Genomic DNA, 13,888 nt, shown 5'->3' on the forward strand with positions numbered 1-13,888 from the left:
AAGGCTGAGAACCACTGTTATATAAGGATTGCAGAGAGATGCTTTCAAAAAGCTGAACTATCTGAAAAAAAAGGCAAGTGAGCTTGTTATAAACAACAGGACCTAGGCTGACTTTGAGTTTGAAATTAAACTTTAGTTTTTTTCAAAGTAATGTAACTTAGAGGTTTAAACAAACCACACATAAAAGAGAAATCAGACAGACAAGAAAATGGGCAGACAGACAGAGAAAAAGGGCTGGTGATAGTTGGCTGTGGTCAGATCTTCTCCATCTTAGAGATGAGGTCATCACAGATTCTGGTCAGCTCATCATTTTCTTTAGTCTGAGGGAGAAAAGATGAGGCTGGTTTCTATAGGGTTTTGGAGGGAGTGGCAATTGGCTAGAAAGGTCCCACCCATTTCAAGTAGAAAAGGAGACTAGAAAGAAACAGGCTGGCCCTGGACTTCCTGAAAGATAATGTCCAGGCAACCCCTGAATCAAAGCCAGCTCCTGAGCAGGCCTTGGGGTCTCTGTGCCCTACCTTCTGCTCCACAGTCTTCTCCAGTGACTGGATCTGCATTTGTGCCTTCCTCAGGCTTGCCTGGAAAGCCAGTGCCTCTGCTTGGGCCTTGCTGCGTACTTGGGCGATCTCCTCATTTGCCCTTGAGGAGTAGAAACAGAGACACAGGCTAGGCCTGGCCCAGCAGCAAGCTGCCAGCCCCCCCCCCCCCCCCAGGATGGGTATCTGGGACTCACAGCTTGAGCTTTTCTTCTGCGTGGGCCTTCAGCGCCTGGTACCTCTGGCCTTCTTTCCCAATCTTCACTATGTATTCCTCAACACACTTCTTCAGTGAATCTTCATTCTAGACAACGAACATTGAAAATACACTGTTCCATCAAAGCTAGAGTCCTGTCCAGGTGTGGCATATGGGGACTCACAGGGTCAGGGGCAGATAATAGACACTTAAGGCTTTTGGGGACATTAGTGACACAGGACTTGGCATTTTCTCTTTAGACAAAGCCTCTTGAACAGCCTTTGTCTGGCCTCAATGATTGAGGATGCCCCTAATCCTGTAGAAACTTGGTGCCCCAGGGAAGGGAGACGCTGGTGGTGGGGGTGAGTGGTTCGGATCACCCTCTCAGAAACAAAGGGGAGGGGACACTGGAAAGGGAGGCAACATTTGGAATGTAAAAGAAAAAAAAGGTGCCTCTTAAACTGGGTGTAATTATGCACACTATGGTCCCAAGACTTGAAAGGCAGAGGCAGGCAGAACTGTGAGGCCAGTCTGGTCTATGAAGTGAGCTCCGGGACAGCCAGGGCTGTTACACAGAGAAACCCTGTCTTGAAAAACCAGAGCAATCTCTCTCACCTTTGAGGTACAGAGTGTCTGGACTGTCACCTCTGGGCCCCGGGCCTGATCCCAGACCTTACTACCAGGCATCAATTCTTGAGTGCAAACCACGACTAGGACTACTACGGACTGTGGCTGGTGACAGGTCAGTCCTGGGCCTCTCTGGGCCTCTCACAGCCACAGTGAAAAGTTGATTACTGGGGGTCATGTAGCAGGAGGTACTAGAGCTCAGTAGCTGGTTTCTAAAATGATTTCTGTTTTTTCTACTAGACACCAAGGGGAAAGTCCAGTTTTGCCCAGTTTCCCCTTTCTTGCACAATTAATTTCCTGAGCCCTTTGTCAGCTGGTATTTTTGGGAGATGGAATTTGGGGAACAATCTCTGTGTGGTGGCTTGAATATGCTTGGTCCAGGGAGTGGCACTATTTAGAAGTAAGCTTGTTGGAGGAAGTGTGTCACTGTGGAGGTGGGCTTAGAGACCCTCTTCCTAGCCACGTAGGAGATAAGTCTTCTCCTGGCTGCCTTCCAATCAAGATGTAGAACTCTTGTCCCTCCAGAACCATGACTGCCTAGACACTGCCTTGAAAACGGACTGACCTCTGAACCTGTAACCCAGCCCTATTAAATGTTGTCTTTTATAAGAGTTGCCTTGGTCATGGTCTTTTCATAGCAATGGAAACCCCAACTATAGCACTCTGCCAAGGCTTTTTCCCCCCTTCGGTAGGACAGAGGGTTTAAAGCTAATGGAGACTGAGCTAAGGGCCTCATGCATGCTAGACATACTACACTGAGTGGGGAAACCCCAGTCTCTTCTGCTGAGGCTACTAAAGCCTCTAAAACCCATGTCTCACAGATTGGCTGTGCTCTTCTACCAGAATCTACTGGATGCTGCTTGTGCTGTTGACAGATACCACATGGCCTGGTGCCAAGGAAAAGTGCAGTCAAGAGCCCAGGTACACAGAACACACAGCTCATGGTCCCACTGGTATAGACTGTGCACTCTACAGCAAAGACCAAAAGCAGATCCAACACACCTTCTGGTAGCCTTCAATCACTTCCTTCTGCTTCTCAAACCGCTTGAAAAGGTCAGAGAAGGACTTCTCCATGGAGTTCAGGTCTGCAGTAAGTTGGTCTCTCTCTTTTAAAATCTTTTGGATTTTGTCTTCAGCTAGTTCCTTCTCTTTCTCAGCCTCCTCTTTAAAAAAAAAAAAAAAAAAGTTAAGCACCCAGGATTAGGAAGTAACCACTCCACTGGATGCCAGAAATAGTAGTGAAACAAGGGGCGAGGCAGAGCAGCAGGAAAGAGATGGGAAGCTAGCAACTGCAAGTATGGACACTATTAAGTGTCCCATAACACAAGTCTCCTGGCCCCTTCAGGTTCTCTGGGATGTAACACAGGCAAAGAACTCAGCCTTTTCCATGTCAGCCTTATAAGGAGTTTGCTTCAAGACCCAACAGTGACGGGCTGAGATTAACACCAGGACATGTGGTTTATGGGTCCTGGGGGAAAGGGAAGCAGGAAGACCTGTGAGAGCCACTGCTGGCTAGAGAATCCACAGGGACACCTGTGTTTCTACTCTGACACTTGCAATTAATCTCTAAGGAGGGGAAGGCAGGACAAGGTGTGGTGTGACAGCTGCACAGTGAAAGTCAGTCACATGGGTGCCTCACTTCATTAAACCTTCACACCTTCAGTGGCTTCAGAGCATGGGTTAATAACAGTATTGTTACCTCAAACACAAGGGGAGAGACGCTGCTGGCACTCACCCATGGACTTGTACACGATCTTCTCAAACCCATCAACAATCTTCCTATAGGAGGAGAGAGGATGAGCATCTGTGATTCAGATATGAGCAAACCTCATACAGGTCAACACTGCTGTCTGGACTCTTACCCCATCTCCAGATACTTTGTGTTGAGGTCCTCATACTTGCTTTTCAGCTCCAAGTTCTCCTTCTGCATCACATTCACCTACAAAAACCACATGTTTAGGTTGGCAGGTGGACCACAGTCACAGGCTTGTGGGGTATCTTTCCCACTAGGGACTGTTTCATTCACATTTAAAGTCACTGGAGATGGGGCTGGAGAGATGGCTCAGTGGTTAAGAGCACTGACTGCTTTTCCAAAGGTCCTGAGTTCAATTCCCAGCAACCACATGGTGGCTCACAACCATCTGTAATGGGATCTGATGCCTTCCTCTTGTGTCTAAAAACAGCAACCGTGTACTCATATAAATAAAATAAATAAAATTTTAAATGTCTTTGGAGATACTTTACTGTGTTATGGTAACTCCAATGTGAAGCCAAGTAGGAATGGAGCCCAGCAGGCACTCAGGGAGTATCTCTTAATGTACTAACTTATATTTCCCACAAGGGGGCTCTCCAAACCCATTCCAGCTGGCTATACAAAAGCAAGTACCACAGGCCCAAGTGAGGGCCCTTAAAACTGTCCAAGTGCTGTTCATTGATCTCTGAGACAGAAGGACGCAGAAAATTCCTATAGGCAGTCTATGTGGCAAGTTTCACAAAGCAGCTACCAGGTCTCACCACTGCATCCAGGTCTTTCTGGCTGTATTTCAGCACATCCACAATAGGCTCAGCAGGAAGGAGACCTCTAGGCTCAAGGACACACAGGGGTGGGGCTGATACCTGTGTGGATAAACATAGGCTCTCAAGATGGAATCTCTTTGGATCAGAAACAGTACACCAAAGATACCAAAGTGCTTACAGGAACATCCAGAGCTCCCAAGAAATCTAAGTCGACAAGCTTGGCTTCTGTTGGATTTCCGGAGCCAGACTCCTCTGTATCCTGTGTACTAAAACCAAACAGGCAGCAAGATCACCTTATGCTCTGAGTATTGAATAGCGCATTAAAGTCAGTAGTGTTGTCTTAACAAGCTTGTCCGGGTCTTAGTCTAAAAACAAATACAAACCAAAGCAAACAATAGACTAGGAGTTGAGAATGGTAACTGGGCGTGGCAGTTCCTGCCTCAAGTTCCCCTTCTCCTACCTGCCTACTCACCACTCACTGTCCCCAGGAGGCATGCCTGATGCTTCCCTTGCACATAGCAAGCAGTGCAGACAGTGTAGAACCTTACCGTGGTGTCCTCAGAGCGTAGAGGGTGAATACCTAGTTAGAGGGGGCAAATCTTTTCTTCTCTGGGTTCAAGGATCTTGTGTCAGATTTAGCACGATTCTCAGTATTATTTGATTATATTTTCTCCTAAAGTACTAGTAGTCAGCCTGGGTTTTCTCACAAATGTCAGATCTCACAAATGGTTTCTGTCACAACAATCCAGATCTGCCTTTATAATACAAGTTGTTATAGATGATTCATGAAGGAATAGGCATTACTGTGGAACTAGAATTCCACTCATAAAAACAGATAGTGTCTGACTGGCCTAGTCTGGTACCCCTACTGTGGAAGTATTGCTTGTGTGGCCTGTGTGAAGAGAGCATGGCAGAGCTCCTTATTAAAACATGGACTACCTGGTATGTGAGGCTGGCTCTAGGCTCTGTGTCCTGTTTGTCTATCACCATCACTCATTCTAGGTGAGATTAGCCTTTTTCTATAAGTTTCCAATCAGACATTTAGTAACAGCCACTAGATTCCTTAGCTTGTGCTAACAGATTCACAGGAGGGACATACCTATTTGTCACTGGGGCCACTGGCATTGGCCGCAATGGGCTCTCTTTCAGAAGGGGGTCAAACTTCAGGTACAAAGACTGCTTCCTCCAGGCCGACTCCTTAAACTGAGAGTTGGAGAGAAGGGACAAGATGGGAAAGTTAGCAGGATTCATCACTGCTTTAACAGACACATTTCCAGAAGCCAGGATGATCTTGTTGAGCAAAGTGGGTTGGGGAGACCACAACACACCCTGATGGGTCCAGGATTATCTGAGAGTGAGGAGGGCAACTGGGTCAGGACTCTGCTGCAAGATAAGGGCTCTTACACTCACACTTGACCAGACACGGTACAGGAACTATAGGATGCTCCAGGAACCAGGGATAAATGGCCTGGGCTGACTGATTACACATTTCAGTTGAGGTTGCCATAAAGGGCTAGTTACCTACCGAGGAAGTTCCAAACTGCTCCAGATAATCCACTTCAGCGCCAGTACCTAGAACTGAAACAATGCACAGTAGTAGCCATGCACCTCAAATACTGCAGGCCTTGAGGGCTGTGTGCCCAACTATTCAGTGTCGTCACTGTTCTTTGAAATAAATTCAGAGTTTGTTTCCATCACCCAAACAGCAGCTTCCCTGCTTCTATGAAGAAAGTCCTAGGTGAGCCCCCAGTATGTTTGTTTTTTTTTTAAGATTTATTTAATATATATGAGTACACTGTAGCTGTCTTCAGACACACCAGAAGAGGGCACCAGAGCCCATTACAGATGGTGTGAGCCACCATGTGGTTGCTGGGATTTAAACTCAGGACCTCTGGAAGAGCAAGTCAGTCTTAACCACTGAGCCATCTCTACAGCTCCAGCCTCCAGTTTTATACAGAAAGAAGATCATTTATTTCCTTTTCTATTCAGTAAAGACACTTAAAAATTCTGCCCAAGGTTGATTGAATTTGAAAATACAAAACTCATGGATAAAGACCCAACCTTTTCTTTCTGGGAACTGACTCTAGACAAGGCTGGCCTTGAACTCTCTAGGTAGCTCAAGAGGACCCTGAAATTTTTTTTCCTTTTTTCTTTTTTTGAGACAGAGTTTCTCTGTGTGACCCTGGCTGTCCTGGAATTCACTCTAGTAAACCAAACTGGCCTTGAACTCACAGAGGTCTGCCTGCCTCTGCTGGAATTACAGCCTGTGTCATTACTAGCAGGCTAGTATTGACATGGTGTTTCGTCATACCAATAGTAACCTAAGACAGTACCCCATCCTTTAAGGACCAAAGGCTGTTTCCCCTACCTCCCATTCCTAGAGACAGGGTTTCTCAGTGTGACAGCCCTAGTTGTCTTGGAATTGGCTTTGTAGATCGGGCTGGCCCCAAAACCACAGAGATCCTCTTGCCTCTGCCTACCCAATGTTGGGATTAAAGGTTTAACCATGCATGGCTGAGAGCAAAAGTTTGTATGTGAATTAGTCAGGAAACATATATTCCAGCCAGTGGGTACTTACGTGTCCACAGGGACTTTCAGAGAAACCTACAGGGACACCTTGGGGCCACATTGTAGGCATGAAGTTATTGTAATCTATAAAGATTATCCTTTGTTATTCAAATTCTGATTTCTCTGCCCCATATCAGGTTGCAATCTGGACAAGGCATTGTAATGCTTATTTTAAGTATCTCTTGCCTGAATTTTGGTAAATATTGTTCCCCACTTACTCTCAGATTTGTCAATAAAAGCTGATCAGCCAGTAAGGCTGGACTTCCAAGCGCACTGGTTGGGGGTGGGGTGGGGAAGAGAAAGGGGTTTAGATTTCACAGGAGAAAGACACACCAAGGAAGCAGACCAATACTAAAATGCAAGTATTTCAGCTGTGAAGTAGCTAGATTAGTTTAGAGAAATAAAATTAATTACTAAAGATTAATAACTGCTTAGCTATTGTCTTGTAAAGCTTATAAAATAAATCTTATAGTCACCGTTTCATTTATTTGAGAGCTAACTGAGACAGAGAAAAAGATTATCACTTTTGAAAATGCATTTACACCACATACCTTCTGCTGGGTCTCTGAAGCTCTCTTCCTCTGGGTCCAAGACAGGTTCTAATACCTGACGGGACGGCTCCAGCACTGGCTTAACAGGCGGGGTCACCAGCTCACTGTCCAAGACAGGTTCTAGTCCCTGATGGGATGGGTCCAGCACTGGCTTAACAGGCGGGGTCACCAGCTCACTGTCTAAGAGAGGCTCTGGTTCCTGAGGAGATGGCTCCAATACTAGCTCAATAGGTGGGGTCACCAGCTCACTGTCCAAGACAGGCTCTGGTCCCTGATGGGAAGGCTCCAGCGCTGGCTCGATAGGAGGGGTCATCAGCTCACTGTCCAAGACAGGCTCTGGTCCCTGATGGGAAGGCTCCAGCGCTGGCTCGATAGGAGGGGTCATCAGCTCACTGTCTAAGAGAGGCTCTGGTCCCTGATGGGAAGGCTCCAACATTGGGTCCATAGGCAGGGTCACCAGTTCACTGTTCAAGAGAGGCTCTGGTCCCTGATGAGACAGCTCCAGTGCTGGCTCGATAGGTGGGGTCACCAGCTCACTGTTCAGAAAACTTGTGAAAGCTGAAGGGCTTGAGGAAGTCAAGATTCCCTCCTAGAAGGAAAGTCAGCATCACCTTGTAGTGAGGGTCTGGGTGAGGGAGAGCCCCACCCACTCTCTCCTTAAAATAAACCCAGATATAATGTTGACAGAACCTACACACACACACATACCTGTAACTTGCCTTCTGCTCTTAGCATCTCGGCTGCCATCTGAACCACAGGTGCATCATCCACTGGGGCTAAAGGCAGCTGGCTGGAGAGACAGAGTCATCAGAGCTGTGTCTTCCCCATGCTCCCTGATCGGGCACTGAACTATTATTTACCCCTTCTTATGCCAATTCACTTGAAAAAGTGCTCATGCTAAAAAGGTACATGCTGCTGGAATGCTAGCACCTAGTTTCAGGTCACAACTGCCTCTTGGAATACCTAATGACAGTGGAGAGAAATCTGGCTTACAAACTCTTTTTTATTTATGAGTACACTGTAGCTGTCTTCAGACACACCAGAAAAGGGCATCAGATCCCATTACAGATGGTTGTGAGCCACCATGGTTGCTGGGAACTGAACTCAGGACCACTGGAAGAACAGTCAGTGCTCTTAACCACTGAGCCATCTCTCCAGCCCTGGCTTCAAACTCTTCATCTGACTTCCTCAGCCACAGTGCTAGAATTATTGGGGAACTAACCACACTGATTTTATTGTTAGTTAAGCTGCACATATGCTGTAAGAACTCTGGAGCACCTCTCCCATGGCCTTGGACTCTGAAGCTGTGCCTCTTTTGGACTAACCTGAGACCTGTTTGTCTTGAACTATGAAGAAAAGTAGTTTGTTGGCTACAGAAAGAAGTGACATTTAGGCCCCAGATCACACAGATATTCATACGCTGCTCCTGAGATGACAATGTTCCCTTTTCCTACTTACTGGCTTGGAGAGGTCTCCACGTCTGTAGGCCCAGCCCTCTGCTGCTCAGCCACAGGCAAGGCCAACCTGTTCTCAGGACTTTCTGGGAGCTTAGCCTTTTTGCCATTATACTTGGAGTCATCTCCAAACTTCTCCCAGTTAAGATGATAAGCGCCCCAGGAAGAAGGCTGGGGACATTCATTTCTCTCTTTGGTCCCATCTCTTCCTTCTGTTTCTTTGGGGGACTGCTCCTGGATGGCCTCTGATTTCTTCAGGAGAGGCTGGAGGCCAGGTCTCTCTGCCAGTCTCCTTGGTGAAGACACCTTTGTGTTGGTTGTATCATCAGAGAAGTCACATTCTAGACTTATGGAGTCATGACTTGAATAGATGACCATTTGGCTAGTGGCTTCTTCTTGAGGACTTGGGTCTGTGGCCCCATCTGCCTAAAGAGGGCCGGTTGGGATTGAGTTCTCAGAACTAGATGAATAACTGAAAGGGGTCTGGGTGCCTGCTCCTGGCTCAAGGGCACCTACAATCCTGAGACAGGCTGAGGCTTTATCAATCAGGTCAGAAGTGTTCTGCTTAGAACGCTTAGTTTACTAACAAAACTAGTTTAAACTGCCATGTTTCTCTTGATTGAATCCATTCTTTCAGAAGAACTGCAAGACTGCCATACTACCTCCTAGGCTGGGACCTTGGATATACTAGAAAATAAGCCCTGAAAAATCAAATACCTAGCCAATCACTCTGCTCCCCACATCCTCTACCAGACTCACTCTAAGAGCTACTACCTGGGTAGCCTGCTGTCCTTAGTATACAGGATCAGCCAAGTGTTTTAAATTAGTAATGGCAATATGGTACATGCATGCCTAGGCCCCAAGGATAAGCTCACAAGTGACATAACTGGTACCACTCAGAGCTGCCCTCCAGCAGTACAGGTAGACTTGGCCTTCTTGGCCTCAAAATAGGCTAGATTCACAGAAGCCACATGCCAACGGCTGCCTCTATGTTTCTGAGGTTGTTATAGACCAACAGTGTTTGACACCAATCTCACTGGACAGAATTTCAGAAAAATAAACTAACAAAGTGAAGTTGTAAAGTAACAAGGACACCTTGAAAAGGAAACAGATTTGGGGGTGCTTTGATAGGACAGAGATAGCACACAGCCTAGAGTAGTTGTTGTGATATTAAAGAGCAGAGGACTGATGGTTTATTTCTCATGTTTCTCTATTTCATATACATATGAAATAGAAAAAAAACTTCAACAGCTGAATTAGTAAAACTGGAACAAAACCTTACCAAAGTTCCTTCCTGCTCTGGATGTGTTTTTAATAATTTACTACTTAGCATACATTAGTGTTCTGCCTGCGTTCCTATCTGTGTGAGGGTGTTAGAATCCCTGGAACTGAAATTGGAGATTAGTTGTGAGCTGCTATGTGGGAGCTGGGAATTGAACCCAAGTCCTCTGGAAAGAATTTCCAGTCTTAAAGATGTGTTCTTAGTGCCAGATTGGTGAAGTGCTAATTCCAAGGCCCCACTCTCCAGGCAAAAGGTTAGCATCTGCTCCTCTGACTTCTACCAAGGAAATGCTTAATGTTCCTATGGATGATGCTTTTCCCGTCCTTTTAGCTACACCTGTTCTTAATAGTTCCTCTTTTGTGTATGTTTGCATACAGATATGTGGGTACACATGCACACAGTACATACATGGTATATGGCCATTGTGTATGTGTGTGTGCAAATGTCTAAGAAGCCAGAAGTCAACACTTGATATATCTTGCTCAACCATTCTTTACTTTTTATCTTGGAGCTCATTGAGTTGGCTAGAAAGCTTGAAAGATTCTATTTCCACCTCACTAGGGCTGGAATTAGATGTGCACACTGCTGGCTGTTTTGATCTAGAGACCAAAGATTGACCTCAAGTCCTCACGTTTGTATAGCCAGCAGTACCAAGTGAGCCATCTCTGAAGCCCTGACTAATCAATTATATAATTTCTCTGTTTATGAGTCTATCTGTTCTCTCCAAGTTTTGAGCATGGGAAGCCAAATTCTGAGTTTAAGCAGACGGGAGAGATGAGCAGCACTCAATAGGAGGGAATCTATAGGTAATCTTTTTCTGAAAATAATATCTAATTATTCCATCAAGTTAGAGAAATAAAGAACAGGTGGTAGGAATTGTGAGTTTTCCCTGATGCTGTTTATACTCTGATGTTAATTCTGTTTCTTCAAGAGGGGATTATCTCTGCTTTAAATTTAAAAAAAGGGGAGGAGGCTGGAGAGATGGATCAGTGGTTAAGAGCACTGACTGCTCTTCCGGAGGTCCTGAGTTCAATTCCCAGCAACCACATGGTGGCTCACAACTATCCTTAATAGGATCCAATGTCCTCTTGTGGTGTGTCTGATGACAGCTACAGTGTACTCACATACATAAAACAAATAAACCTTTAAAATGCTTTAAATTAAAAAAAAAAAAAAAAAAAAGGAGGTGGTTGTCCCTGATAAGCAGCCTATTACGTACTCAGGTGATCTCATGTGAACCTTCTCCCCATTAACTAGTCAATAATGGCTAAAGCCTGTGATTAGACAATGGAGGGAAAGATGAGATGAGAGTGAGGATAGGTAGAGAGAGAAGAGGATGAGAGGAGTAGGAGAGAGGACAGAAGAGGAGGAGGAAGCCATGATGGATCAGGAGAAACCACAAGTCACAAGGGGTCTTATAACCGGGGAATAAGTTTGAACAATGTTAGATCTAGCTTATAACAACAGGATTGTGTGTTTTTTATATGGCCTTACTGGGGTTAAGTTGGGACAAAGCAAAAGAGTGCAGGAGATTAAAACAGTCCAACCATCTGATGATTAACTCTCAACTAACAACTGTGCCAGATACTGCATTTAAGGGCAGTGACCGAGAGAAAAAGTCTAGATGTGACAGGACTGAAAGCTTTTGCAACAACCCTCGAAGACAGAGCTGCAAAACAGTAAAAGGCATCAACACTTACTTCTCTTTCTGTAAGAACACACAGTGGTCATTCTGAAATCCAACACTGTCATCCAGATCAAAAGGAACCTCGCGCTTGCTGGTCATATTAGGACTTAAGATCCTGTGTGTCTGTGGATCCCGAAGAGGTGTCTGAAAAGTCACCTAGTGAAAGGTGAGGAGAGTGCACATGCTCTGTGATACAAGCCCTCACAAGCAAGCCAGAGTGCTGCAGTGCAAGGTTCTCAGAAAGCCAATACCCGATGAGCACACACGTTACAGTACACACTCACCTTTGAGGCTTTAGCCTGGCTCTTGGGCAGTACATTTTCTTTTTGTGACAGACGAAGAACAGAGGATCTTCCGGTAAGTTCTGGTGGCGAAAACAGGAAGTCACAGCTTTCTGAACTCTTTTCATTGGGGACATTTTCGTCATTTAAGATATGCAGACTCATTCTGGAAAAACAGTATGTTCTGGTCACTAGGAGGTCAATGATGCTGCAGCGTGTACAGAAATGCACCACAAGTATGGCAGGGAGATATTCTGTTTCCGGGCAGGTAGAGCTGGTGCCCTTTACAGCTATAGTTAGTACTTCAAGTAGGTGTCATTTTCCAGAGAGAGCCTCGGAGTTCCTTGTATTGCATCAGGGATACTGCTACCTTGTGAGGCAACTGCTAAAAGGGTTGAGGTAGAGAAAGACAGAGAACCAGGTGTTCAGAATGACTCTCATTAATGTATCACACTGTAAGGCAAGAGCTAGGGGATATAATTTTAGTTCGAAGAGAACCAAAGAAGCATGGTGGTCGTGGAGCACACCTTTAATCCCAGCACTTGGGAGGCAGAGGCAGGCGACCATGGATTCTTGGGGGTGAAACCTTGGGAGCTCTGGTTGGGGAATAAGGAGAAGTACTGGGGAGGGAGGTCCTCAAAAGAGAAGCTATTACTGACTCAGCTTTAGGAGCCCTTGAGGAAAGATAGGAGAGGGACAGAACCAGAGGTTAGTCTAGGTTGCTCGGCAAGGTATACATGTCATAAGGTAAAGAGAAAATGAATCAAGAGCAATGTTTAGGATTTTTGGCCACATGGGGAAAGGGGGCTGTGGAATTTACAAGCTTAGACCTCTGAGCTGTACAGCCTTAGATGAAGTCTTTTCAGGCAAGAAGGCACAACAGTTGGCTCAGCTTTTGCTTAGGATGGCATTTTGGGGTGGGGGGTGGAGTAGGGGGTGTTGGCAAAGGGGAGGTCAAAGGTTGACATGAGGTGTTCTCTTCAATTGTTCTCCAATTGACTGAACCTGGAGCTCACTAATTCAGCAAGACCATCTAGCCAGTGAGCTCCAGGGATCCTCCAGTCTACCTGGCCAGTGCTGGGATTACAGACAGGTGCAGCCACACTGCACAAATTTTAGGTGGCTGCTGAGGATCTGAATTCAAGTCCTCATGCTTGTTTGGTAAGCATGTTGCAGTCTGAGCTATGTCCCCAGCTCCTGGAGGGAGTTCCTGGGGACAAAGCTTGACAAGCCAGGTTTGGGTTCTGATGTCTTCTTGATGACTATGGGGTGAACAGGGAGCATATGGGAGTTTCGTTGTTGCTGCTGCACCTGTCCTTCTGAGATCAAGCTATGGGGTCAAAGCACCTACGGGAGATGCTAAAGCTGAGGTTGACTGATGATCTCTCAGGTGGAGTTTGGGAGTTGGAGAAAGATGAAACATCTCCCACCTGAACAGTGAGTTGGGGGTGTGTACAACCAAGCTATCATTGACTGGAAATATGCATTTCTGAATCAAATTGTATAGGTATAGGCATGAGGTCATCCTGGTTGCTAGAGCTGAGGAAAAAGGCCTTAGCCTTAAAGAATGAGAAGGAAGCAAGCTATAGAGGAGGGAAACTTATCAGGACTATCTGGAGTCTTGGAAGAATGCGTTTCTAAGAGAAGCTATTTATTCTTAGGTTGTGGCCAGTCCGTACAGAAGGAGGACTTGGAGGCACAAACCCAGGAACAAGAAATATCCATTGGGACATGAATTCAGGAGAACAGATGATAGAACAGTTTCGCAGAAGGACGTCCTGATACACGACACGCTCGTTAGAACAGGAACCTGTTTGGAGGATATCAACTGCGTCAGACCCAGACCACTGGCAGGCTGGCCTGCAAAGCCCAGCCGGCAGGGCTCCAGTCCTGCCTAGGAGGCTAGGCGCATCCCTTAGCTCAGAAAAGAGGGGGTTGGAGTGAGAAGTGAGTCCTCAACAAAGGGAGAGAGCGAAGCTGCGGAAGAAAGGAAAAGCAAGTCAGCTTGTAGGAAGCCAGTACAGTGGGGCTAATCCCCACCCAGCGCCCGAGGGAAATAAGAAATGGCCGTTTACCTCTCTACGGCTGCGGAGCTCTGGGCCCGCGCGGACATCCACCGCAATGGAGGAGCGCGGTACCTGCTCTGCGGTAGAAAAAACGAGCTGGAGAAACCGAACCAAAGGAATCCC

General features: G+C 46.2%; 1 protein-coding gene across 1 annotated transcript; it reads right to left on the reverse strand.

Annotated features, from left to right (window-relative positions):
• Nucleotides 1-211: 211 nt before the first annotated feature.
• TACC3 (transforming acidic coiled-coil containing protein 3) lies at nt 212-13,852 on the reverse strand. Its single transcript, XM_080940811.1, has 15 exons — nt 13,775-13,852; nt 11,703-11,865; nt 11,432-11,574; nt 7,704-7,785; nt 6,996-7,584; nt 5,402-5,454; nt 4,976-5,079; nt 4,055-4,142; nt 3,874-3,975; nt 3,222-3,298; nt 3,095-3,138; nt 2,362-2,522; nt 734-840; nt 519-639; nt 212-320 (listed from the first exon to the last, which is right to left on the reverse strand). The coding sequence occupies exons 1-15, from the start codon at nt 13,810-13,812 to the stop codon at nt 255-257; spliced, it is 1,938 nt and encodes a 645-aa protein (XP_080796937.1). The 5' UTR covers nt 13,813-13,852; the 3' UTR covers nt 212-254.
• Nucleotides 13,853-13,888: the final 36 nt, after the last annotated feature.

Source organism: Micromys minutus (genome assembly GCF_963924665.1).
Source record: "Micromys minutus genome assembly, chromosome: 1".
Taxonomy (NCBI): domain Eukaryota; kingdom Metazoa; phylum Chordata; class Mammalia; order Rodentia; family Muridae; genus Micromys; species Micromys minutus.